Source organism: Pyrgilauda ruficollis, unplaced genomic scaffold (assembly GCF_017590135.1).
Source record: "Pyrgilauda ruficollis isolate IOZ18807 unplaced genomic scaffold, ASM1759013v1 scaffold66, whole genome shotgun sequence".
In the NCBI taxonomy this organism is placed as follows: Eukaryota; Metazoa; Chordata; class Aves; order Passeriformes; family Passeridae; genus Pyrgilauda; species Pyrgilauda ruficollis.
In genome coordinates this window covers 6,565,685-6,591,090 of record NW_024528377.1, presented here as the reverse complement: position 1 = coordinate 6,591,090, position 25,406 = coordinate 6,565,685, and the positions used below count along the sequence as shown (strand labels likewise).

At 42.0% G+C, this 25,406-nt stretch overlaps 1 protein-coding gene across 1 annotated transcript in view; it reads right to left on the bottom strand.

Annotated features, from left to right (window-relative positions):
* The window catches only part of ST8SIA1 (ST8 alpha-N-acetyl-neuraminide alpha-2,8-sialyltransferase 1), a 97,508-nt gene that overhangs the window by 29,169 nt on the left and 42,933 nt on the right, over positions 1-25,406 (bottom strand). The window contains exons 3-4 of the mRNA XM_041484481.1: positions 13,351-13,460; positions 9,399-9,491 (exon numbers count right to left, since the gene is read on the bottom strand). Of these exons, the coding sequence (XP_041340415.1) occupies positions 9,399-9,491; positions 13,351-13,460 (203 nt within the window). The remainder of the gene's footprint in view (positions 1-9,398; positions 9,492-13,350; positions 13,461-25,406) is intronic.

The window sequence follows — 25,406 nt, the reverse complement described above, 5'->3', positions numbered from 1 at the left end:
GCTGCATGAAACAGGCAGGGCACTGAAAAATTCAGCTCAGAGTATTCTGAGTACAAATTCAGCACTGCTACTAATTAGAAACGCTGCTCTGGGCATAAACCCAGGCAGAAACACTCTCTTGTTTGTAGGGAAGGCCTGCCAATAGTAGCAGAAGTAAAAATTACCACACAAGAATCAACACCCTCCCACAACACGATAGAATAAATTAATTAGAAATGTAGTAATACAGGTATTTTTAGAGAATCATAGAATGGTTTGGGTTGGAAGGGACTTGACGGTCATCTATTTCCAACCTCACTGCAATGGCCAGGGACACCTTCCACTAGACCAAGCTGACATTTCGCACATTGTTCCACTGTGACTGTCCTACCTTTTTTCTACAAGGATAGAAAACATTCTAGTCTGAAAAAGCATTCCTTTTTCCTTCTAAATACAAAGTATCCATACCCCCTTAGGTATGGAGGCTGGCACAAATGAAGTTAAAAACAATAAAAAGATTTCCTGTACAAAAATCTCAAAGTAGCTAAAATTTCTCATTTTAAGACACTTGAGAAATCTCTTGTGTATTGTTTCAAAACTCATGTGACATAGACCCTTAATTTTAGTGTGCAATTTGACTTAGAGTCAGAACCTTAAGGGTCTGATTTTAGCACCCATCCTGCCCCAGTGAGAAGTGCACAAGTGATCCAAACGCACAGACAGCTGCCAAAATCAGCAATGCCAAATCTTACAACTCTATGTCCACACACCCAAGGGAGAGTGTTAAAATTACACTATTGGATCTTTTCAGTCCCACTTTACAGCTCCATCTTTTATTATCTGTTAATAATCCACTTCAACATTACAAGCTGTCTACACACTCTGATCTGGCTTTGTATTCTAATTTTTCAAATTTAAACTCATGGAAACCTGAGCTTATTTTATGATTACTCCCCAGATATTCAGGCTTTAATTAACATAAGTAAACACACTGAAAGCTTTCAGTCTCACAGGGATGACAAAACTGACAGGAGGTAAAGCTCAAATCAACACAGCATCCCTTGAAATGTCTGTGTGGAATTCATGAGAAGTCTCTGTGGTTATTCTTAGTCAGAAAACAGAACCAGAAATTGAAATAAAAGTCTTCCTTGTTTACAAATAATCCCAACAGCCTCCCACATCCCACCCTAAAATGCAGACACATCTCTGCTGTGTGTTTTCTCCACGTACATTTGGGAGAACAGAAACACCCCCGGAGCACCACAGACAGCAGGAGCTGCTTCACTCAGCTGGCTCCCCTGCCACCACCACCCACCTTCTGAGCCCTCCTGCCCTCTGGCAGAGGAATTCCTGCTTTAGGCTCTCTGGAGGAAGATGCAGGTGAGCTGATGCCCCTTTAGGGCACACACTGCACGTTTATTTGAATCTCTTTACGCCATAAAAATCCCACCTGCGCCCCAGGGAATCCAATAGAGCAACACCCTGCAATCACAGCTCACTGTCTTGGCTGCTCAGAGACCACCTTCAAATTCAACTAACTAGGAAGAGAAAAGCAAATATTTTGGGTAAAAAAACCTCCAAAACTTGTCTGTCTTTTTCTCCCTGTTGTGCCATTTTGAAATGTTGGCTCCCATAAATATTCTACCCATTTTGCATTTACACAGCTACCTAATTGTTCATTCTGTCAGCCTGCATACAAGTGGAACAGACATCTAGACAATAAAACCAGAACAATTCCTCCAGAGACCTCTTAATGAGCCTGTGGGCAGAGCTGCTCAACACTTTCTTCTCCCACTTGCCTGCCTCTAAGCATAAAAGCACATTCTAGAATGGTCAGAATGAAGCTGTTTACGAGGATTCTTACGGAACAAAAATCAATCAGGATCACAACTCACAACTTGGAGACAGACTTGGAAAGCTGGCTTTCATATCTTGCAGACCTTGGCTTTGAAAATAGGTTTTAATCCCTGACAATACTTCCCCCTCAATGATGGTGCCATTTAACTTCTTTGTCACCTCCTAGGAAGGGCCTTTGAGAATGGAGATATTTCTTCCATGTTTAACCATTTCCACTCTCTTTCTGTGGACTAAACTAAGTCAGAATAACTGATCTCTTCTGCCCTGGCAATCATAGAATCATTAAGGTTTGGAAAGACCTCTCAGATAATCAAATCCAGCCATCAACCACCACCATTTTCACCATTAAACCACGTCCTCAAGTGCCATAGCCACATTTTTTAACACTTTCAGGGATGGTGACTCCTCATGGCTATCTGTTCCAATGTTTTAAAACCCTTTAAATGAATTAAAAAAATATTTCCTAGTATCTAAGCTAAACCTCTCCTAAGGCACTACTTTGCTTTTTTTGTCATCTCCTAAGAACACGTGGAAAAAAGTCCCAAAAATTCTTCCTTAGTGGTTCTGATATTGCTCTGGCTATTTATAAATAAACTCCTGAAAAAATATTTCTCAAGGTCCATCTACCTTTTGGTTTACTGAAAAATCCCTGATGTTTGTGAAGCACTTCAGTGATTTACACTGCAGAGTCCATTCCCCTAAAGGACTCCACACCAGTGTTTCTCTCTCCATTCATCCTTTCCTTCAGCATCTATTCCTAGTGCTACTTAAAATTAATTCAGCCTTCTCAGGTGCTTATCTCATTCTCAGCCAGCCCCAGCTGTTTAATGAGAAAACAGACCCTAATTAATCCCTCTGACTCTGACATCTATGCTTTAACCTAAAGCTTTTGGCCTGCTCTCCATAAGGATAATTTCTACACTCCTATGCCCATCTCATGCATTTGCAGGGTTTTTTGGGAGTTTATGGGATCACATGGCTGCAGATGCTGCAAACTGTGGAAATTATTTAGAGACAGGAACAAAAGAAAAAGTGGGAATGTCACAACCCAGCAGGTTACAGAGAAGTAGCCATCATCTGTGTTCTCATTATCTGCAGTTATTCAGATTGCAGGATGCCTTGTATCTCCATTTAAAAGAAATATATATATACACACATCTGCTTTCCAATCGTATTTGAAAATATCCAAGAGATGCAATACTGCTAAAGAAATATAGGTTAATATTAAAGACTGTAAAGAGAGACTCGTTACCTAAACATGGATTAAGCACTTAATCTTTGTAGAAGTTAGTCTGAAAAAACCTGGGCTGTCCATGCAAGACACTAAAGTATTCCAATTACTTTGAAGATACTAGTCACACACTCAAATAAGGCCCTTGATTAACTATGCCACATATTGGTAGTAGGATTTAGAAGCTCTCATATCAAGTCCTACTGCAGGAATAGAAGGACAAAAAAACCTCACGTTAATTAAAAGCATGATTTGCTCAGGGACATAGATAGCTTTCCCATTTCACAGACCTAATAATGGAAAATCAGACAGCTGGCTGTCTCTCTGTTTGGTAGTGCTGGCAGACTCTTGGATACAGTGGTCTCAGGAAGACACCAGGAGGTGGGAGAGGGGGGAGGAATGAAAAGGAACAGTCCTCCTGCCATAGCTTGCCAAGAAAATGAAAATGTGTGAGACAATGTGTTAATGAATATCCGCACAGATGAGCAAGCACTGGTGATTTTGGTAAGGCAAAGATTTTGAAATTAAAATGTCATTCACAATGGAGATAACAATCATTATAAACAAAATCCCAGACAAGAAACCTACAAACACACGTGTAAAGTAATGCATCCTATTCCTCTCCAACCCTGCAATAAATACACAATAGAATTGAAATGTGAGGCTATTTCAATCACAAATCCAAATGGATTCTTTTAATCCTCATATCTTCTACCTCTACTTTATGACAACTACTAATAAAGCATTTATTTTCAGGAAAAAGCATGAAACCATGATTTCATGAGATCTCATTTATAATTTCCCATTTCATCTCCACATCAATTTGCCCTTTAAATTACTGTAAGATGGAGTCTTCTGTAGGATCTCTGGGAAGTTCTTCCTAACATCCAGCACTTGCTTTTGCTGGTGAGGTACTCTCCCTGTTCTCCTCAGTCTTTCCTTAAGATTAAGTAACTTTCCCTCCAAATTCCCATTTCCCTAACCCAAAATTTCACCCCATTGCAACAGCCCCTGACCTTTCTCTTTGGAGCCAAAGGTGCATTCTGAGACAGCTCTAAACCCACCAGTCCTTTTCCTGGGGCTGAGGGTTCCTGGATCTCCTTCCTGCATCTCCTGGTTAAGAGAGGAGAAGCCCCTGATTTAAATGGGGCAAAGCATGGCTGAAATAGCAGCAAACCATTCCCATCACAGGACTTTTTTCCAACTCCAGGTATTCCTACTCATCAGCTAAGAAAACACAAAAGCAAACCAGAAATTCTGGAATGTTTCTTTCCTGGCTCTGCCTTTGGCCTGGTGGTAGCACTGGGCCAGTCCCCTCCAGCCCCAGAGTTTTGCTTCCTTTTCTGTTCAAACAAGGACAAAAATAGATGCTCCACACAAAGAGAAAGTAAGGCAAAATTTATAAATGTAAAGGTTTTTAAAGAAACTTTCTATTAGATGAGGGAAAAAATTGATTACCAACAAATGGGGCTTCAAGCACCTCCAAACACAGAAGAGTTCATCACAGTCTTGCCTCTTAAGAAGGACTTCCCAGAAATATAATCACCTTGCTGTTGGCATAGATGTTCAGAGACTTTTGTAGAAGAACATGAAATGTGAATTAAAATAGTTATTCTTATCACTTTGGACTTCTTATCAATGAAGTAATCTGAGATATATTTAGATACCAGGAATGAAAAAAGAACCTCAATATGAGGTGTTTAAAAATCTGGTGACTAATTGATTTTACAGGGAAAGATCTTCCCATCACTTGACTTGTATAGACAGGACAAGATAAGCACAAAGGGTTTTCCTTCAAGACCATATTTTATGGGTAGTTTCTATCCTTCTTTTTCTTATCTTTTGCAACTACCAAGAAAGAATGTAACTACCTAGGAACAGAATATGTTGTTTTTACATGGAGACACACTGAAGAGGAATTGTCATGAAACATTTTCATGAGTGTAAGCAACAGGCATAAAACTGTACATTCGTTTGATCAAAGATGAAGGAAGCTTTTATCAAATAAAATTATTGCTTCAATTCCAGCTTTTTATTCCTAATAGTCTGCATCAGTTGGATTCAGAGATGTCTTCAGGACTGAATCCAGGAAAGATCATTAGCTGCCTTTAAGATGTAGGGGACACTGAAAAGCAAATTTAAGCCCACTCAAAATCCATGGGAACCTAATAAACAGCAGTGATATTTAACTGGCATTTCCAAGCTGAGAGGCAGAATCATTGCATTTGTTAGTCTTGAGTCTCATTCCCTCATCATGGTTTAGTGCAAGACACTGGATACAGCAAAAACTTGTCAAATATCACAGAGATCAAAATTAATTTACTGAAAGGTGAATTAATTTACTGAAAGGAAAATGTTCCCATTCAGTGGTGGAAGTTCACGCTTCCACACAGGCCATGGACACACAGCTCATGGATAAAATACTCCCCAAAAAACATCAGCTGGTCTAAAACTCCCTGTATGCTGGGAAACATCTATTTGGAGTATTATATCCATGTAATTGATGATATAAGTGTGCCTAGGTTGGACAGATAAGCAGACATGGAACTAGAAAGGAACACTGCTGCAAACAGCATCTGATTGCAGATTTAATTAGAAGCTTAGACAAATTATTATTGTATGACATTTGCAAGAGTTGTTGAAGATAAGAAATTCATAAAATTGACTTCTCCTAAACAGCCCGGATCCAGTGATTTTCAAAATGGGCAATAATCCACATCCACAAACTCTTTGTATTTCCTAGTTTAAAATCTTATGCCTTTGGTCAAAAATCAGCACTGCCTCTTAAGCATTTTTATGTTCACTGACTTGTCCCTCTCCACGGGTGTAAACAAGGGCTCGGAATATAGAAACAACCTCTGTAAGTGACATAACCTTGCTGATTTTTCCCAGAGTCTTAAGAATGGCTGTAGGCACATCACAGGTACTGCACTGCCTCTTTCCTAGGAGGGACTTATAGCAGCTAGGCTTGGAAAGAAAATAAAACCCAGGACAAACACAAAATAATCCTCTGCCTACAAAGCAGATCCCTGCAGATGAAGCCAAGCTGAGTAGGATGGTAGGGGAATGAACTGGAAACATCAAAGATGTGGGATTGCAGTCCCACAACAACACTCGGGGCTAGAGGGTGGGAGAGGTCACCTTGGCTCCAGGAGCACCTTTATGCAACATTTCAGTCTCAACTGCAACCTTGACACAGGCTTTGACAGAAAGGTTATGTTTTGAATGCAAAGTGGAAAAAGGAGTTTCACACAGGAGTGAAGGACTGTGAGTTCCAATGTTAACTGAAGAGAGACAACTGTGAAAAGTTCTAGACAAAAAAAGAAACTGGGACAGTCAACACACATCCTCTTACACTGGAAAATTTCTGCCACACTACATCTCTTGTCAGTTCTCCTGTATTACACTGATTCAAGTTAGGGAAGGACATTCCCAAAACCCAAATGAGTAGGACATTCAAAGGGTAGGACATTCAAACCCAAATGAGAACAGAGCAAAATATTTCACAAGTGAAAACTGTACTACCTGTCAGAAGTAGTGGAGCCACAACCAGCACTCAAGAAGGCTTCAGGCACCAGCTCTGTATTGTCCTCCAGCCCGGCCTTTTATACCCCCCAGTTAATGCCCTGCACCTGTGTGCCCTCTGTGCCCTCTGGGGTTGGTCAGTGCCCCTGGGCACTCCATGGCTCGTTCCCTGCAATGCTGCTCACCTGTGCTGCACAGCTGGAGCCACTCAGGGATGAGGCCACAGCCCCACCACATGCACCACTAACCCTGGGCCTACACCACCTGCAGAGTCTCATTTCCTGCTGAAAACAGAAAAGGACCTTGATCTCAAAGTTCTGCAAAAAGCAACGTTGAGAAGTTATCTTTAAAGTCAAGGTATTCCTAGATTAAAATTGTGACTCTTCCATCCTAAGGTGCTAAGTCAAGAGGGAAATGCAATATCTCTGCAATAACTGCTGCCAACAATTTTATTTTTTATAGGCACTAATTCTGGTTTTAGAGCCACACAGATTGCTTTCACATCCCTGGTATGAAAACTTTGCCCTACTCAACATGCATCACCATAAATTATCTGGTAAGGGTAAATCTCTTAGAAACCATGAATGGTGTTGCAGGACCAAATCACTAAACCTGCCACAAGACACTTGAGAGATAGAGATGTCAAGCCTTATCAATATCAACATACTTCAAGTAAGGACAAGAGGAGAGGGGAAGAATGGCAATGAATAATCCCATTATGTGATGCTAGATAACTCACAGCTTAGAAACAGATACATCAGTCACAAATATGAAAGTCTTTGAATTTCATCAAAAGTATAAGTAACCTTAATTCCTAAATAAGCTTCTTTCCATAGGAGTGATGACAGAATTGTCTTTTTCTTTTCCATTTTAACTTTCAAGATATAACCTTTATTTCCCCACTCTAACCTAACACACAGGAGATAAAATAATTACTTTGGGCAGCACACAGGAAACATCAGTCAATTATTTAAAAAAAAATTAAAATGTTTCTTCCTGACCAGGCAGAGGAAGCCAAGCCTCAAAGGAGGCTTCTGCCAATTTTCAGTGCTATGAATTTGTTCTCTGTGTCATTCTCAGTTACTGGCTGTGTATCTCCCCCTAACCAATACACATGCATTCCACAATTCTCTCATCCAGGGTCTTGCATCACAGTAACTTGTCCACTCACTTTGAACTGACATTAATCACCATGTTGCTTTCTTTCTCTCTTTTTTCCCATTTTCCACCCCCCTCCACTCCTCCTTGAGATATCCACCCCTCACAAAGTAGCACCTTGCTCTCTCCATCTGCTTCTTCAACCATCTCCTCATTCCATCCCTCCCCTCTTGCTGGAAGACTCCATGGTCTCTCCAGTGTGGCTCCACAGTCTCCTCCAAGCATCACTAAAACTCCTTCCCTTTTCTGTTCAAAACCAGGAGCTACAGTCAGCTTTCTACTCCAGACCTTGATAGAGGGGAGGGTGCAAAAAAGCCCTGCCTGAGTTAAATAATCCTCTGTCTTGGAAACTGTGAAACCCTCTGAAAGGTGGTGTTCCACACTGCTCCTCCTCATTTCATCCCAAACGCCATGGCCAAACTTCTTCCCTTGATGGGATGCTCTGACCATTCCATTCCACTCTTAAATCAATTAGCCATCTACATACCACAGCATTTTTAGACCCCCTGTCTCCAGATCCACTGCCCTGGGCTACTCCCTGGTTTTGCCTGGCACCTGGTGCCATCCCCTGCCAGTTCTGCTTGGTTTGCTTTGATCTCATCCCACAAGCATTTCTGTGCCTGCCCCTACTCAAGCACTCTCTGCCTGCAACCAGCTCTTGAGGCTTGTTGTTATTATTACTATTATTCCATTTCCCTCTTGCTTGTCCTCTCTGTTCTACTCTGTCAAAGACTGTCATCTCTGCCACTCACTGAACTACAGAACCCTTCAATGCCTCAAAGAGAGGAAAAATATCACATTTAAATACCATCAAACATCCATTTCCAAGCCAGTGCCTTTCTTTATAAAACACCTCGCTTTCTACCATGCATTTATTTTCCCTGCTTTGCTTCCTTTCACAAGCCTTCACCTGCCAGTACTCACATTATACATTTCTTTATGCAGATATCATTTCCTGCTCATCCCCTTGGTCCATATTTTTTTCTCTTGTGTTTTTCAGTGAACATGGCAGGTTACTACCAGATCGTGTTCTGCCTGAGAACAACCTACCTCATTCCAGAGGATAAACAAAGAACATGGCAATTAAAATTCAGGAAGAAAAAAATCAGAGAGATAGCACTGACATTTTTCCCCACTCTCATCAGCGACTGACATTTGGAAAATTTCAACCAACTCTAATAAACAACACAAATTTGTCCCAGTTCCCTAAGAAAGCCAAGCTTGTATGATCACACCCTGCCAAGCAGTTCTACCCTAACCCCTTTTACACTCTCTTAAGTCAGCATCAAACAAATAATGCTAAGGCAGTGAGACCCAGAGGTTCTGTGAGCTGAAACAAGGAGCAGCCCAAGTCAGCATCTTCATCAACGGTGGGATGCAGCAGCCAGCCTGCCTGGCCAGCAGAGCAGCTTGGGGCACCCACCAACACACCCCTCCCTGAGCTCCCTGCCTGCACTGAAAGCATCAGAGGTTTAGCCTTTAATTATTTCACCTAACACCAAACCATGGCCTACTGCACCTTTTCCAGACCCCCTTCCAGGATCAGATTATTAGGAACACAACTCTGATGCACCAATTTCTATAACACTGATGAAGCACTTTTCTTTTTGTCTACCCCCGATCAGCAAAGGAAAAATCTGCTCTCTACCTTTTTTGAATTATACTGGGATTTGCAGTCACCAGTTGGGTTTTGGATCCAACGTCCTTGCTGTATTCACTGGACAGAGGAGGAAGGTTGCACCTGCACACAAAGACAGTCAAGACTTTAGATGGCATTCAGGACTGATAGGCTTCAGAAAATGTAAAAACTATGTATTACTGGACCAGGCTACAATTGCTCCCTACTGTACCACACCTATAAGCATTTTTGTACCAGATTGTGGGGAAATATAACCTTTTTGCAGAGATGACATCTGTGTAGCTGCTGAGGAAAACCAAAGGCATGCACTTGACATTTCTGACAGGCTGTGGAGAGGCTGTTAGTACCTATAGAGGAGCTTTGTTAAAAAATCCAAACTCTGCAAAAGTTCTGGTTTTCACTCTGCTTTGTCTTGCTTACCAGTATCAGGCTTCAGACTGATAATACCACTCTATTACAGGCATTACAACTGGCATTTTTAATATTACACTGTGGGCTACCATCATCTTATAGAATTTACTGAGAAAACACAGAGGAAAAAAGATCAGGTGGCTTTTTAGACACGTGTGTCTCAGTTCTGCTCACAATCTTGTTCTGGTGGGCAGGGTAGTGATGGAATAAAGCCAAAGCAATTGAGTAAATTTACTTTGGGAAGCAGAGAATGAAAACTCAAACCAGAAGTAGAAGGAAACATCCACACAGTGAACAGTCCTAAAAGCTCTTTTTAAAGACCTAGGAGAAAGAGGAAGGTGCAGGAGGTAGAGATGAATTTACATTCAAACAGCATCCAACCCTGTGCACTGCCCCAAAAATTAGCCAGGAGAAATCTACTCAATACATAAAAACTGCACGAAAAACTAGTTTCCAAACACTATTAATTTAAAATTTCTCCTTTAAAACAAAGACATGAAGAGTGTATGGAATGCTTAAAAGGCAAAAATGAAATCATGATTCTCAAAGACAAACAGAATTTGGATTTGTTTTTTCAGAGAAAGGCTTTTAGGTGTTTATGTTGTTGGGGTTTGGGGTTTTTGTCTCTGCAGTTTTTGTTAAGTCAAAAAAAAAACCAAAAAACTAACCAACCAACAAGAACAAGAAAACAATCCCAGCCAAAACCACAGTGGTGCTATATCAGCCTCTATCTGCATATAAATACCAGCTCTCAACACCTTAAATTCTCATCATCAAAAAATGCCAAGGAAAAGGACAGCAATGTCCTAACTACATGAAACATAATGAATTAAATCACATTCACCAAGAAGAGAAAATGTTCCTGGAAATTCTGTCTCTTTTCATGACTGGATTTGTTAAGATGTATGCAATGTATTGAGATTCAGTCAGGAAACAGCTTCTAGTTCACTCTACCACAAATTAAGAGAAGCTAGAGAAATTCAAAGGAAGACAGAAAAAAATAATCAAAATAAGAGGTTTCAAAAACTGCAATCATGGATGGGAAGGGGAAAGGGAAAGGCCAGAAGCATAGGGAAATTTAAATTCTCAGACATAAATTATAAAATCTTAAGAAGAAAAAGTTCCTTAAAATAAAGTAAAATAAAAGTCAAACAAATATTTGTGAAGGAAGATTTATAGCTGATTTGCCCTAGGGCAGAGAGGTGGCAGATCACAATTTAATGCTCTCTGCTTTGAATAAACACAAGCTCTTAGGGCACGCTTTTAAAAAATCATTTTTGGTTCAAGTTGATTTAAAAGCACTATGAAGGACAAGATCTCACCCTAGTTTTTATCATCTCAGCATCTAATTAATGACAATTCTTTCATAAGCCAGTCACAGATGCATTATTTAAACACATCATCAGTAAGTGATTCCCACTTTACAGTGCAGGAAACATTAAGTAATGGCCTGAGAATTCACAGGAAACTGCAGGAAATCTGTTACTTGACCTTCCCAATTATTTTCTGGGATTGTTCAGCAGAGTGCTGAGTGTTCTGCAGGTGAGGAACACACTGAAGCACAAGACTCATACTAAGAAACTTAATTTTTAATTCTTACTGTTTTATCCGGTACTGAGAAGTAAGTACATGAAAAATAGAGTTAAAGACATGGCTTAGGACTACTGCCCAACACTTCTCTCTTAAAATAAGCATTAGCAGGTAGGGAGTGGGGAAAAACTCTTTTTTCCTTAGAAATAAGAATTAGAAACTTGAAAATCAGAAGAAGAGCCCATTACAAGCACAATACCTAAACATGGAGAGCATATGCACCTTTCTCATTGCATATACAGCTTGTTGTGCCTTAGGGGCTGAAAACTGCTGCTCTTTTCATGTCTGTGTTGGAACAACTGTGTTTGTAGAAGATGCTCAGCAACCAGATGAGTCTAAACTCATTAAATAACCTTAGCAGTTACAACATATGACTGCAGCCATCTTCTCTCACATGACAAAGCTTATGGAAATATACATAAGTGAAATCAAAACTCACGTGAAGGGAATTAACAAACAAGGGCAAAACCTGGCAGGACATTTCACACTGCAGAAATACTCTGAAGATATTACACAAATTTCTTTTTAAAAAATGAGAAGTGTTATGGAAGTCACCATTGTGCTCTTTCTCCCTCAGCTCTCAGATTACAGAAATGATATTTAGAAAAGACCAACTAAATTTTCCATAAAAATGCTTTCATGTCACTAATACAACAGAGCCTCAGACAGTGACTGGGACTTTAACAGGATTCTCCCTATCACTTATTTCTAAAACAAAACAAGCTCTGTGCATGTAATGGTTGCTTTAGTCTCCCTGCAGAGAAATGGGGTTTTATGATCAAGCTAAAATATCTGCTGTTTTGTTGCTTTCTTGATGGTTTTTTTTTGGTTTTTTTTTTTTAAGCTTCTGTTGTTTTTGTAACTGGTTGCTCCTACAGCATTTTAATTTCTAGAAAATACAGAATACAAGAAACTGCACACATGCTGCAGTTTCTGGTATCTAGCCTATGGAACACCTAAGGAGTTTTGCAGTAATGGCAGTCAGAGTGCTGCTCTCCCCCTGTGCTTTACATCTTCTCTTCTGTAAGTGCTCCAAGGAAACGCTTCCCTTGGCCTTTAATTTGTTCTGTTTCTTTGTGTTAACAGGCATTTAATAATGAAGGCATTTTCGGTCTTTGAGAGGCAAACTGGAAATTACAGGAATGGTTTAGAGCAAATTTGTAGAGTTTTATAATGAGTTATCAGGATCTAATAAGGAGATTTGTTATAGTGAGTGTTCATTATGCATCCATCAGAAACCCAAAGAAACTCCAGTTCTCATCTCTTTTGGAGCAGTCCTCCAGTTTCTCCCCCACAACGTTTCTCTTGTTCATGTTTATCAGGGAGGAACTAATTTCTGTCTTTCTTCCTTAAGGATCACAGACCTAGAAAGTGCCAAAGTTAATCACAAAAGCAGTAGCTGGTTCAACATCCCTCCTGACAGGTTCTTGTAAATTAAGGAAGGTTGGAGGGAAAGGAAATGTGAAAAATGACAAAAACCTCACATCAAGGGAAGTTTGGCATTTCCTCAGACAGCCACAGTTCAGTCTTGAGGGAAGAAAAAGAAGATTTTGGCTTGTAGCAGCTCAAGCCTTGCCCCATAAATCAGCCCCTGCTCGTTCTGAGGGCTGCACAGATGGCATTTCGTTTCAGAGGACAGAGCAGGATGAAGCACCATGGCTACCACTGCATAAACGATGAGAAAAGCAGCTCCTCAGCACCTCCCTGAGACACTGCACAAGCCCTCACAACTTCACTGACAGCACACGGTCCCCTCACCCCATATCCCCTCGCAGAACCAAGCCCAAACTCTTTTTTGCCTCTCCTCACACTTTGGCCCAAATTGCTTGTGTAAAGCATCCTGCAAAGGCAGGGCAACAAGGCAAATGATCATTGATTAATGCCAGCTGAACAGCTCTGAAAAGGCTGAGGCTGAGCAGCTGGAAGGGGGGATAATGTGTCATTAAGGTTTCTGTCTTACCGCATGACAAAATCTGCTTGATCTATTTGTTTGCCACAGCCACTCTTCTTCAGGATCCCACCGTTCCCCACCACGGAACATTTCTTCAGTGGCAGCTGGAAGGGAGTAGCCTAGCAACACAAAACAAGACCAGTTTTACAGAGGAGAACACAAACATCTTTGTAGCAGCCATTCCTGGAGAATCCAGGGAGGTGTTAGAGCTCAAAGTGACAGAAAGTGAAAAGGAGAATTAGGAGTGAAGGAAAAAAAGAGTACAGAAGTTAGCTGGTAAGTACATGTAGAACCAGTCTGATCCCCACTCCCCAAACCAGGACGCAACAAACATTACACAGAAGATGATTTTCTGCAAAACCAAAACTGCCTGTTCCTGATGCAGAACTGGCCAGTCAGGCAGCTCACAAGCCTTCCAGGCAAGCTGCAAGGACACAGGGGAAACAAGACAAATAGGAAAACAGGAAAAACAATCCATGAGAGTGATCTTCCTGAGCTGATATACAAAAGACACCTCTGAGGAAGGAAGGAAGGAACAGGGAAGGCTGTGATGACAGAAGTGTACTGGGAATCTGGAGCCACGCTGGCTCTCTCCATGGCTGTGTTGCTGGGACAGGTCAATCCAGAGCTTTAGGCAAAAATATCTGGAGCTTGACAGCAGCTCCTTAAACAGCCAGTTGCCCAGACACATTACAAATTAGTATCAGCATAAATTAAAATGGGACCATTTCAGCTGAGGGACCATTGTATGCTGCTCAACAGGGCATGAAAGTGCAAAGTCAAATGGTCATGGGATCCCGTGCACCAAACACATAATATACTAGATCTGCACAGTCCTCATTCCAGAGGATCCCAAACTATGGATGGGATATGCTCCTGTCAGCCATGTAAGCAGCACAGGAAAAAAAAAAGGTGGTGAAGAGACGTGAATTTGAAGCAGTGTGATTCAGTCACAGAATGTGATTTGTCTGCAATACAAGAGTTAATATTCTCCTCAAGCAAAAAAATCGTGCAGGGATTTTTATTTATCAAACCTGTCAAAGCCTGACTTTGCAGCAGAGACAGGAGTTACTGCACAGGCCTCAGAGAACAGGGATGCCAGGGAGAGAGGATGCAGCAGCACAGAACAATTCTCTCTGGGTGGCCTCACTTGCATGTACAGAGCAACATCTGCCATTGCATCATACATTCACCAGGCACTGCAAGACAGAACACGGTCCAGAAAGCAGAGCCAGGATTACAGCACAGACTCTGTGTTTTTTAGTACTTATTCCTGCTGTCTTATTTCTCTTCTTCCTGGATTTACTTGCTTTGTCTACCTTTCTCTGCAAACTAGACTCTGTTCAGCTTGTATAGAGTCACAACCTGCTTTCTAATGAAAAAACTAACCCTGGATTAACATATGCTTAAGCAGAAAAGTAAGTTTTAGCATCTGAGAGTCAGCCATGGTTAGGAATGCACTGATAGCACAGCAAGCAGTACTGAATATGCAGCTGCATTGTTGTCCTGCATCTGCCTTCTCAAGAAGAGTTAACTTACAGTTACTGATCAGGAGCATATCTTGAGTCTCAAAGGACATCTCACCCCTGAGGTGACCCTGATCAAATGAGAACTCACATTCTCTGTAAAGGGGGTGGGAAGCAGAGGAAAGGTAGACTAGGTGTGTTCTATAAATAACAGTACCTTTCCTAAAGATACATCAAAGCTCCCTTCAAGACAGCTGGTTATACAAAGGCTGTGCCAAACCACAAAGACAGCAGACATCAACCCTTGCTTTTAAGAGTAGTGGGCACTGTCACAAATTCTGTGCCTTTAGACTCCCCAAACAGACATTTAGAAGTTGTTAAATGCTTCCAAATTCTGAGTTGCAAATAGCTTTTAATATTGCTTGAGATGATTTGCTGTCCTTCAAGGGAGGTTTATTTCCTCTTCTGCTCAGAGATTATAGTACCAGTTCTCATTTGCATACATACTTTGGCATCCAGAAGCTGATCAAGTTTTGAAACTCTTGTCCTTCTATTATCCTGAACACAGCCTTGCTACCTGGTGTGTACAGAAAATTCCCACACTAAGATGAGGTAGCTCTATTTTTTATTTTACTTTGTACAAAGTAGGGAGCTTGGTGGGAACCCACACTGTGTAAATAGACAATTTCTACATTCTAAAAAACAATGGCATCAACACACATTGGTTCCAAATTACACTCATTTTTCATTAATCAAACCCTTATTTGCTGCTTATCATTATCTTTCTAATTCTTCTTCCCCCCATTTACTGCTTAGTCCTGTTAACTTCGCCCCTAGTGGCTCTTGTCCAAACAGCCTATTCATTTCAGAATAACACTCCCTTTCCCTTAAAACAAAGGATTAGCCAAGCCTATAAGTTTCCAAAAGTTTTACAATGCAACTACTTAATCATACCTGCCAAGGTATAGCTACTGATTAACAACAAAATAATTCCCAGGTTTGGATCACATCTTGGACTAGCCATCACTTGAGAGAGTCTGAGAAGCCAAAGAACAAGATCAGGGCTGACAGGGTGATCTGAAGAGGCCAAAGGAAAGCAGAAGGGGCAGATTCTATCCTCACGGTGGCTGTCCCTCTGCCTAGGCTGTGAAGATGCACTTGCTCTGTGCACACAGGAGGAGAACCAGGCTGGACACAGCTCCTGATGGAAAGCCACCATGCCCACAGACTCCCCCAGCAAAGTACTGAAGACTCAGGACATGGCACAGACATCAGAGTCCACACACCAGCCTTTAGCTTAAAATGTTCAATGGCCAGTTTTCCACAGGACAACACTTTTAAACTTCCTACAGGCATCAAGCAAAAGGCATCACATCAGTGCCATTACCAGCGTGCAGGGGTGCAAAGCCCAGGGATCAATTGTCTGTTGCTTGGTGGCATTTCAGGTGCTCTGGGCTCAAAGAAGAGCAATTACTCAGGATGACCTGGGAGAACCCTGAACTTGTTGTCTTGCACATGACTGGTTTTTCACACAGATCTGTGTTATTGCTGAGACTGCAGGGGTATTCCAGGAGTTCTTTGTCCAAACAAACACAAAACTGTCTGGTCACACAAAACTGATACAAGTCCTAGACTCAAGTGTTGCCCATAAGCAACTATGAATTTTTTTTTTTCTCTCCACAAAACCTTCTAATGCTTTCCTTCTTTACCTTCTACATCACTACACTTTGCTAGGCAAATTATCAGTTCATAGTTGACAGTGTGTAAACTCTCACATTAAAGGGACCCAGCTCTCATTTATGCTAAATGGTCACAAAAAGCTCAGCTGTTTTTCTCCTTAGAATTCTAAGCTAGCCTAACAAATGCTGGCTTTAGGCACCAGAGTTGTAAGAAAAGCATTTCCACTAATATGAGCTTCCTGAAATTGCTATTTTCATTGTCAACACATGTTATTTTCCTCATTCATAAAATTTTTATGAATGGCCAGAGTCTTGTGGGTGGACTGGAAAAAAAACAGCCTCAGTTTATTTAGTCTGACAGAAAATGTACCAGAAAACCACAAACTTATCCCCATTATTAAGCAAGAATTACCATAGAATTTACAAATACTTTTAAATAGTAACACGTTGCATATTGGGAATAAGCAGGATGAATTCCCTTGTAAACATAAGTCAAGTAATTTATTAAATGAATTGCATAAGGCATTTTTTGAAAAGTTATCGCCCAACAAAACCAGAGACAGGAAGGCTCCATTGTCTCATTTTCCCCTTTTTACACAATGAAACTCTACTGACAATCAGTGAAGGCATTCTAGTTCATATTCATGCAAACAAAAGAACCTGATCATCCACCTGCAAATTCAATGACAAATAAGCACACGGAGCAGTAGATTAAAGACTCCCAATTGAATATGGGACTAATTTAACAAAGCGTCTCTCAAGCAATGCACTGATAGGTTTCATCATTCATCTAAGCAGAAATAAATCATTGTCATCAGTTAAAAGAACACTACACATACTAACAAAAAATAATTTTAGATAACGCTACTCTAAATCACTTTGATTTCATTGTTAGATTGTTAATGCACTAATTTTTTGCCCACTCACTGACAAAGACTTTAATCAGAAACCAGCTTCTTACAGGAAAAACGACAGTATTCAGCCTCTGCTTTAATGCTGAAGATACAAAAATCACTGAAAGCACTGAGAACATAAATTGGACTAATTTATCTTTTAATAAGCCTTTTGAATTGGAAAGGGATGCTGTGATTTTGCTGTCCCTTTTGAGCAGGCAGCATCCTGATGGGAAGGGTGAGGTTGTAGTGAATTCCCTAAGCTGCACCCTGAGAGTCCCGGTGCCTTGTCAGCTGCCAGGCACTGCAGGGTGGCAGCAGCTCCTGCCCCGTTGCACAGCCCAGGTTTGGGCCCTTTGTGCCACGACAGCTTGGCCAAAAACCCAGCAGTGCCAGGGGAGGCGTGTCCCAGCAGGGAAATGGGGGATCTGCTTCTCCCATTCCTTCTCTCCAGCCAGCTGCCAATTCCATCCTAAGCAGGCACAGGAGCCCAGAGCAAGGAGTGACCAGGGGCAGCAGGGGAACAGGCACAGACCACAGACTGGTTTGGCTTGGAGGGACCTTTGAGGTCATCCTGGTCCAACACCTCTGGGCAGGGACACCTTCCACTGGACCCATCCAAAGCTCCCTGGCCTTGAACACTTTCCAGGGATGCGGCACCCACAACTTCTCTGGGCAGCCAGTTCCACTGCCTCACCACCCTCGCAGAAATAAACCTCAAATTCCATTTACCTAGTCCAAACCTACTCTCTCTCACAGGAACAGGTAGGACTCTGATTAAAATGTGACTATTACAAGAAGAGATGGTGGCAGTTACCACGAAGGAAGATAAAAGAAGAGATCTCACACTGGACCTCCAGCTACCTTCTTCAGCTGATTTTGGCACTGCCTGCTGGTACATGCTGAAACCTGCAGCTCGGTGCTTGTACCAAAGAGAAGTTGTCCTGGTGGGACAAGCTCCTCTGCAGGTCCCCATGACAGCAGTGTCTTTATCCAGCCCTGAGGTGGAATTCACATTCAAGCTTACACAAACTTTGTGCTCTCCACAAATATGTACTTGTGATTGTTTTCACAAGATTAGAACCTCAGGAGCCATTTACACAGGGACAGGGGCTACAAAAGACCACCTGGAAGATTAAATGCATTGCTGTGCTGCTGCAGGAAAAGCTCTGGTACCCAAAAAGATCCATGAACTGCAGAGCACGCTAAAGAGAGAGCACTTTGCAACATTATTCACATAAAGCATGGAGCAGCAGTGACTAAGCTGGCAGTCACTTTTAGCTCCAGCTGTACTTTAAGTAGGAACTTCAAAATGGTGTGATCTTTAACAGCTTTCTACCCAGCATGATGTCACTGCAAGGGAGCACTTGCTTGGAATTAAAAGAACATTTCAAATTGCTGATGTGACATTTAATTCAATAGAGTCAGCCTCCATACCACCAGGACAGCACAGTGTAGGGATTATGGAAAAAAATTTTGAAAAAGCATGTTTGTAGATTGGAACAGACTACTGACTGTATTTCATAGAGAGTAATTTAAACAATGAATGCTCTGGCAATGGCAAGGGTACCCTCCGTGACAAGACAAAAAGAATAAATAGGTGAGAAATTCCAAAGATCTGCAAGAGGGTCCTTTATGACCTGCAATGCATTAGGATCCCAAAATTTGATTAAAAATTATAAAAAGAAAACATCATTTGGTGATATTGTGGGGTGGGGAGGGTTTCTCTCATTCCAGGAGATGTTACAGTTTCCAACATTTCCACAATTGGTAAGTCTCAAGAAGAACTTGTATTGCCTCCTAAACAGCTGCATTTAAATGCTCTCCATTTAATGCGGAGTCTCCCAGTCCCAAGGAAATGGTAGAAAAAGAAAAAATAGTGTACAAATTCCTTGAGGAGGCCAGAACCCCTAAACAACTGCCTCTGCTGGCTTCCCTTATCCCCTTCTTGTTCTCCTGGGTGCCTCCTTTGATTTCTTCTGTTTAAATCCTGGGTGATAAGGCTAAACCTGGAGCCACAGGGCAAAGCACTGAACCCTTCAACACCCACAGCAACGCTCAGCACACCCTCCCTTTTCCCTGAGCTCCTGACACCCCCAGATACCAGGAGGAGGGCAGCAGCATGCCCTGGGTGGGACTGCCAGCCCTGCCAGCCCTGCTCTGGGGCAGGGGCACAGCAGCCTCCCTCCCACTGCAGCTGGCTCAGCTAAACACGGGCACTGCCCCCCAGACCACTGGCACCAGGTGGCACAAAGACACAGAGGAACAGCAGGCATTCCAGCACGTATTTCTCTGCTTCTCAATCTGCTCCAGCTCTGAGCAGAAGAGAAAAAGCTGTGTATCAACCTGTAAACACCAGGGCTGCATTAATAAAATGTTCTAAGCCTAAGCTTAGTGCACCAAAACCTTTTCAAGTTGTGACTGTGTTGCATGGAAACAAGGATGATTTCCACTTCTGGGAGGAAAGTTGCTTTTTTAATGTCATGCAACTCTATGAAACAATGCAAGTAGTTATCTTATGATAGTTTAATGAGTTTTCCTGCAGGTCTGGGAAAATGCAATATAAACTTCAAGGCAGTTAATCTCCTGCCTTGCAGTGCACAATATCCTGGCTGAGGAAGTTACTCTCTGCAGGCACACACTAACTCTCATGCACAAAAGCCTTTGTTAAAGTAAATAACTGTTACATTCTAGGTAGAGAAATGAAGATAAACCCAAATAATATGACTGCTGAATGACAAAGTCCTCCAACTCTTGCCTCTAAGTTCTCCCCAGTGATTTCAAGATGCACAGCTTGAGTAGCAAGCAGAAACCAGAAGAGAGCAGGGAAAACTGCAGGGTATCTGCTTACAATGTCTGGTGTAAGAAAGGTAAAGGATGTTGAACTGTTCTCTTGTGGCAGTAGGGGACAAGACAGTCAGCAAGGAAGATTTCTACAGATTTTGCGAGACCAATTATTGCTCAGTAAGGGGTACTGTTTAGTTTTCCCAGTTTTACAAAAGGTTTATCAACAATTTAATGTTCCTCAAAATCTTATTAGCAAGACACAGTATATGCACCAAATAAGGCTTGTTTCAGCTCATAAACAAATAAAAAGGGCTTCCAATCCTAATTGTAGAAAGGACAATAGCACTTACAGAAAGGAATGGATCTCTGAATTCCTGATCCCATTCATATGAATAAGCAGATAGAGCAAAGGTAATTAATCAGCTTCTACTGGCATCAAAACATGGATTTAGTTATCAAGGGAGGTATCAAAGTAGCAACACACTTCCATTTTGACAGCTCCTCAAACAATGAGCCTCTACAAGGAAAAGTTGCTCTCATCAACAAGTGATCCTTGCCTTTCTCTTACCTCTGAATAGCTCAGATGAATCACTGACATCTTTTGAGATGCATTAGTTAAAAAGACATCAAAGACAAGTAGCAAGGATTGAGCTGTCCAGGAAATTTGGAATTAGAGTTTAAACACTGAGATTGGTTCCTCAGCAGTGTGGAAAGACTGCTTATGTTAATACTTGCGCACTTCCATTTTTTTCTCCTCTAGTAATGATAAAAATTAAGCCTCTTAAAGTTTCACTTACCTTATCAATAAGGAGGCAAAACATAACTTTTAAGACAAATTTCAGACTTTGAGAACTCCAAGTTTTACAACAGATATGGAGGTTATTTAACAAAGTATCAACCTGCATCTTACACCCTTAGTCTATCCACACAGAAAACCGTATGGCACATGATCTGTCTGATGTAACTAACAGGACAGGAAAAGCTGACACACGAGACTTGAAAAGCAAATAGCAGCACATCAAGAGAGCAACACAGAGACCTTCAAGGACTGCACATCAGGCAATGGTACAGGTCTGCATTTAGAACACTTTCTTCAGGGCATCTTTCTGCAGTGAAGTAGGGGCAAGGTTAAAAGCCCTTGCTGGAAAGCCAGAAAGGAGGTCAGCAGCATCAAAGGATCTACACATAACTAGTGACTACTGACTTGTTTAAAAAGCCATGTTTACCAAGTAAGGAAGCAATTAGAGGGAAGTGCAGTGCCACGTAATGTCATGTCTAAAGGTTATGAAAACAGAAGTTTAGAAGGCCAAGGAGGTAAAGGGGAATAACTACTGCAATTACAGAACCAATGAAGTTTCCATTAGCTATTTATTTTTCTAGTAATGAAAACAGAACTCCTTAAAACATATCACATAGGGGCAGGAGAATAATTAATAACTTATCATGACTGATTTGCATGAACAGCAGTCACTTCTACATTGATAATAAAACACTTAACATAAGATTAAACAAGGAAAAGTGCCATTTCATTATATAAAGGTATAGCTTCCCTAAAAAGTAATCAGAAAATGTCATTTTTTTGCAAGATTACACAAAGCCTTGTCCAGAGAAGAGCAACAGAGCTGGGGAAGGGTCTGGAGCACAAACCCAGCTGAGGGAGCTGGGATGTTTAGCCTGGAGAACAGGAGGCTCAGGGGCACCTTGTGGCTCTGCACAAGTACCTGAGAGCAGGATGCAGCCAGGTGGGGTTGGGCTCTGCTCCCAGGTAATGACCTACAGCACAAGAGGAAGCGGCCTCAAGCTGTGCCAGGGAAGGTTCAGGTTGGGAATCAGGATGAATTTCTTCACTGAAGGGTTTGCCAGGCTCTGGAATGGGCTGCCCAGGAGGTGGGGGAATCACCATCCCTAGGAGTGTTCAAGAAACACCCGGCTGTGGCACTCACTGCTCTGGTCTAGCTGACAAGGTGGAAACCATTCAAAGATTGGAATCCATGCTCCTGGAGGTCTCGTCCAACCTAAACAACCCTGTGATTCTGTGAAAGTACTTTTGGGGCTAATCCCCTCCTGAGAGTGCGGCCAAACAGGGGAGCCAGGCCTGAGGGACCCAACCCAAACCAGGATTGCACAGTTTGCATTAGGATCTGAAATCTGACCTCGCACAAAGGCCTCTCCTCGCTGACTCGGTGCTTCCCTCGCTTTTAGCACCAGAGAGCCCACACGTTCTCCCGCTCCAGCCCGGGCTCTCCCGGTGCGGTGTGTTGCATCAGGACCCTGGACAGCGCTGGATTCCCGGCTGCATCCCCAGCAGAGCGCCTGGATCTACCCCCTGCTCCAGGCTGAAACTGGAGAACACCCCCAAAAGTATCAATAAACTGCAACTCTCTTCTGCCAGCTGAACGAACAGCCATGGAAATGAAGCTCCAGATTGAATTTCCCCACGGAAAGGTGGTTAAGCACGGGAATGGACTGCCCGGGGAGGTGTGGAGTCACCATCCCTGGAGGAGTTCAGGAAATGACTCAGTGCTGTGCTTTAATTGACAAGGTGGTGATTGTCAAAGGTTGGACTTGATGATCTTGGAAGTCTTTTCCAACCTTAATGATTCTATGGTTCTGTGAAATCACAGTAGCTGCTAGGACATCATATTATTTTGTTATTTTTAAGGAAGGTTTTGAGCTTCCTATCAAGCTAAAACAAATTTTGTATTTCACTTAAAGTAATTCCCAAACCTGCTGCAAGTCCAGGGTAAATAATGAACATCCAGAGCAGCAGGATGCTGTTAACACAATGGGAATGGATTGAATACTCCCTAAGTAATAAGCACTACACAACAGCAAGCTACTTCAGCCTAGAGCCTCTCCCTCCACTTGGTTTTTGGGGCCTACTTCAGCCTCATTTTAATGGCTAGGCTGAGGAGCGACAGCTTCCTATCAGCAAACATTTGAGCCTGGTGACCTGGAAGAGGATGGGGTAAGGAGCAAACAGCGTGGAGTGTACCAGCAGGGAGTCTGAGTCCCAACAGGGATGAGAGGTTGTTAATTAGGCTCACGCTGAACCCACTCTCAGTACTTGCTAACATATAACAGTATCACTCTAACATGATGGCTGCAGTTTCCATGCAGCATTTCCCAAGACATCCTTAGGCCAGACTTGTTTCTCTGGCTGAGAAAATGACTCCATTCTGCCTCTTATACTCACTCTGCTGCTTTAGTTTTCATCCTTTTACTAAGATATGCCATACAAGAATTGTCATGATCTTTCACCTTTTGAAAACTGAGTTGTCTGATTTTGATACTCCCCCAAATGAAGCTTCTACATTTTCCTTTAGCTTTCTTTATTCACATGATGGACCTTGTGGAAGACAGCACAGGTTGGTTGTTGGCTTTTGATAAGAGATCTATAAAACCACAGAATGGCCTGGGCTGGAGGAGACATTAAAGGTCATCTGGTTTCAACACTTTCCACTGTCCCAGGTAGCTCAGAGCCCCATCCAACCTGGCCTTGGATGCTTCCAGGGATGGGGCAGCCACAGCTGCTCTGGGCACCCTCTGCCAGGGCCTCACCACCCTCAGAGTGAAGACTTTCTTCCTAATATCCAATGTAAACCTACTCTCTGTTAGCTGGAAGCCATTCCCTCCTGGCCTGTCCCTACATGTAACTCTGCCCTCGGGTTACATCTTCCCACAGGATCTCTAATTTTTTTAGAGCTCTCTAAGTCAATTAAAGAGAGATATTCAAGAGTTGTTGCTCTCCACACATGTCTAGACAGCCTTTAAAGGGCAGACAAAAATGATAGCAAAATGGCTTTTTGACTGTTGTACAACATATTCTTAATTATGTCCAGCCAAAAAAAGTCCGGCTTAGAGACTTTTTTTTCCCTAGGCATAGAATCTCTTATAATATGATCGGTAATCAGAAAGTCAGATCAGGTCCTTTTCTCTTTTTTGTATCACTAGTAAATATTCTACACAAGTGGACCACCTAGTCCTTCCATTTTTGTCTTGGTCTTCTGACAATGCCATTCACAACGCCTAGAACCAGCAGATAGACCATCCCACTGCTAACAATAAGTTAGCAACAATATCGTGCTTTTTTCCCCAGCATTCAAGATTTTTTTCCCAGCAAGTAAGATTTTAGTGACTCTAGAATATGCAGAGACCAAGCAGATTAAACAGATTCCTTTTAACAGCAGACCCCTTGTAGTGTTACTTACATTTTCCTACCTTTCAACACAGATCTGTACTCTTTTCACCACAAACAAATGGGACTGTCTTGGACTGCCAGAGCCTACATATCCTCTTCTTTTTCATTCAGCTTCTCCTCTTTGTCAGCAAAGCAATGGCACCTTTGGGTGTTTCATGTCAGAGTCAAATCCCAAAGAGAAACCTTACCAGAACTACTGAGTTTCATTGAGCTTTTGTATGAAAATCTTGGAGGCCTATGAAGTTTGTAATCTTTCACAAATCAAATCAAGATTCAATTGAAAAGTTAATGGATTATTAATAAATTAATGGTCTACACTTTTCATTCATGAAATAGTTTAGTGGCAAAGCTCCCACTTAAGCAGCGAGAATTTTCAAGGTTTCATTAAGCCTGAAGAGGACACTTGTAGATACAACTGACTGGCAGACACAGCACTCCAAATATTCCAGTGAAGAGGAGGCTGTTTTACAGCACTTTGCTAAAGATAAATTAGCAATGATTCTACATCAGAATTCAAAATGGGCAAGTCTTTCACAGCGAGTTTGGCAAAGTGGTGGGTCACAGGCTACACTGTTTTGTTTAAATCACTTCTCCCACTCCTACTTAAAATTCAGACATCCAAACTCAATACAGCAAAGAAATGCAAGAGCTCCACTGAACTTGCAGTAATTCATATGTGCCAGGACTCCACACAGAACAAGCACAAACCCCACGTGTTTCAGAGCAGGAGCTCTACTCTGTCAGTCAGCCAGGGCTGGAAATCAAACATTCCCTCAGGAATTCCCCTCTGCAGCCTCACTGTGAATGCCACTCATCCCAGGGCACGGTCCAGGGAACAGCTCCTCACAGTTTGGTGTATTGGGTGAGTAAAAGGTGAAAAAATCCCCTTTCCAAGAGCATTGCACAGGAGGATGCAAGGTTCCGGGCAGCCAGCACTCAGCACTTCTCCTTTCTCCCAGCTGCCACACAACAACCTGCTCCAAAGATGAAGGCACACAGGCAGACAGACAAAAGAAAGGGTTTTTTTGTCTGCGTGCCT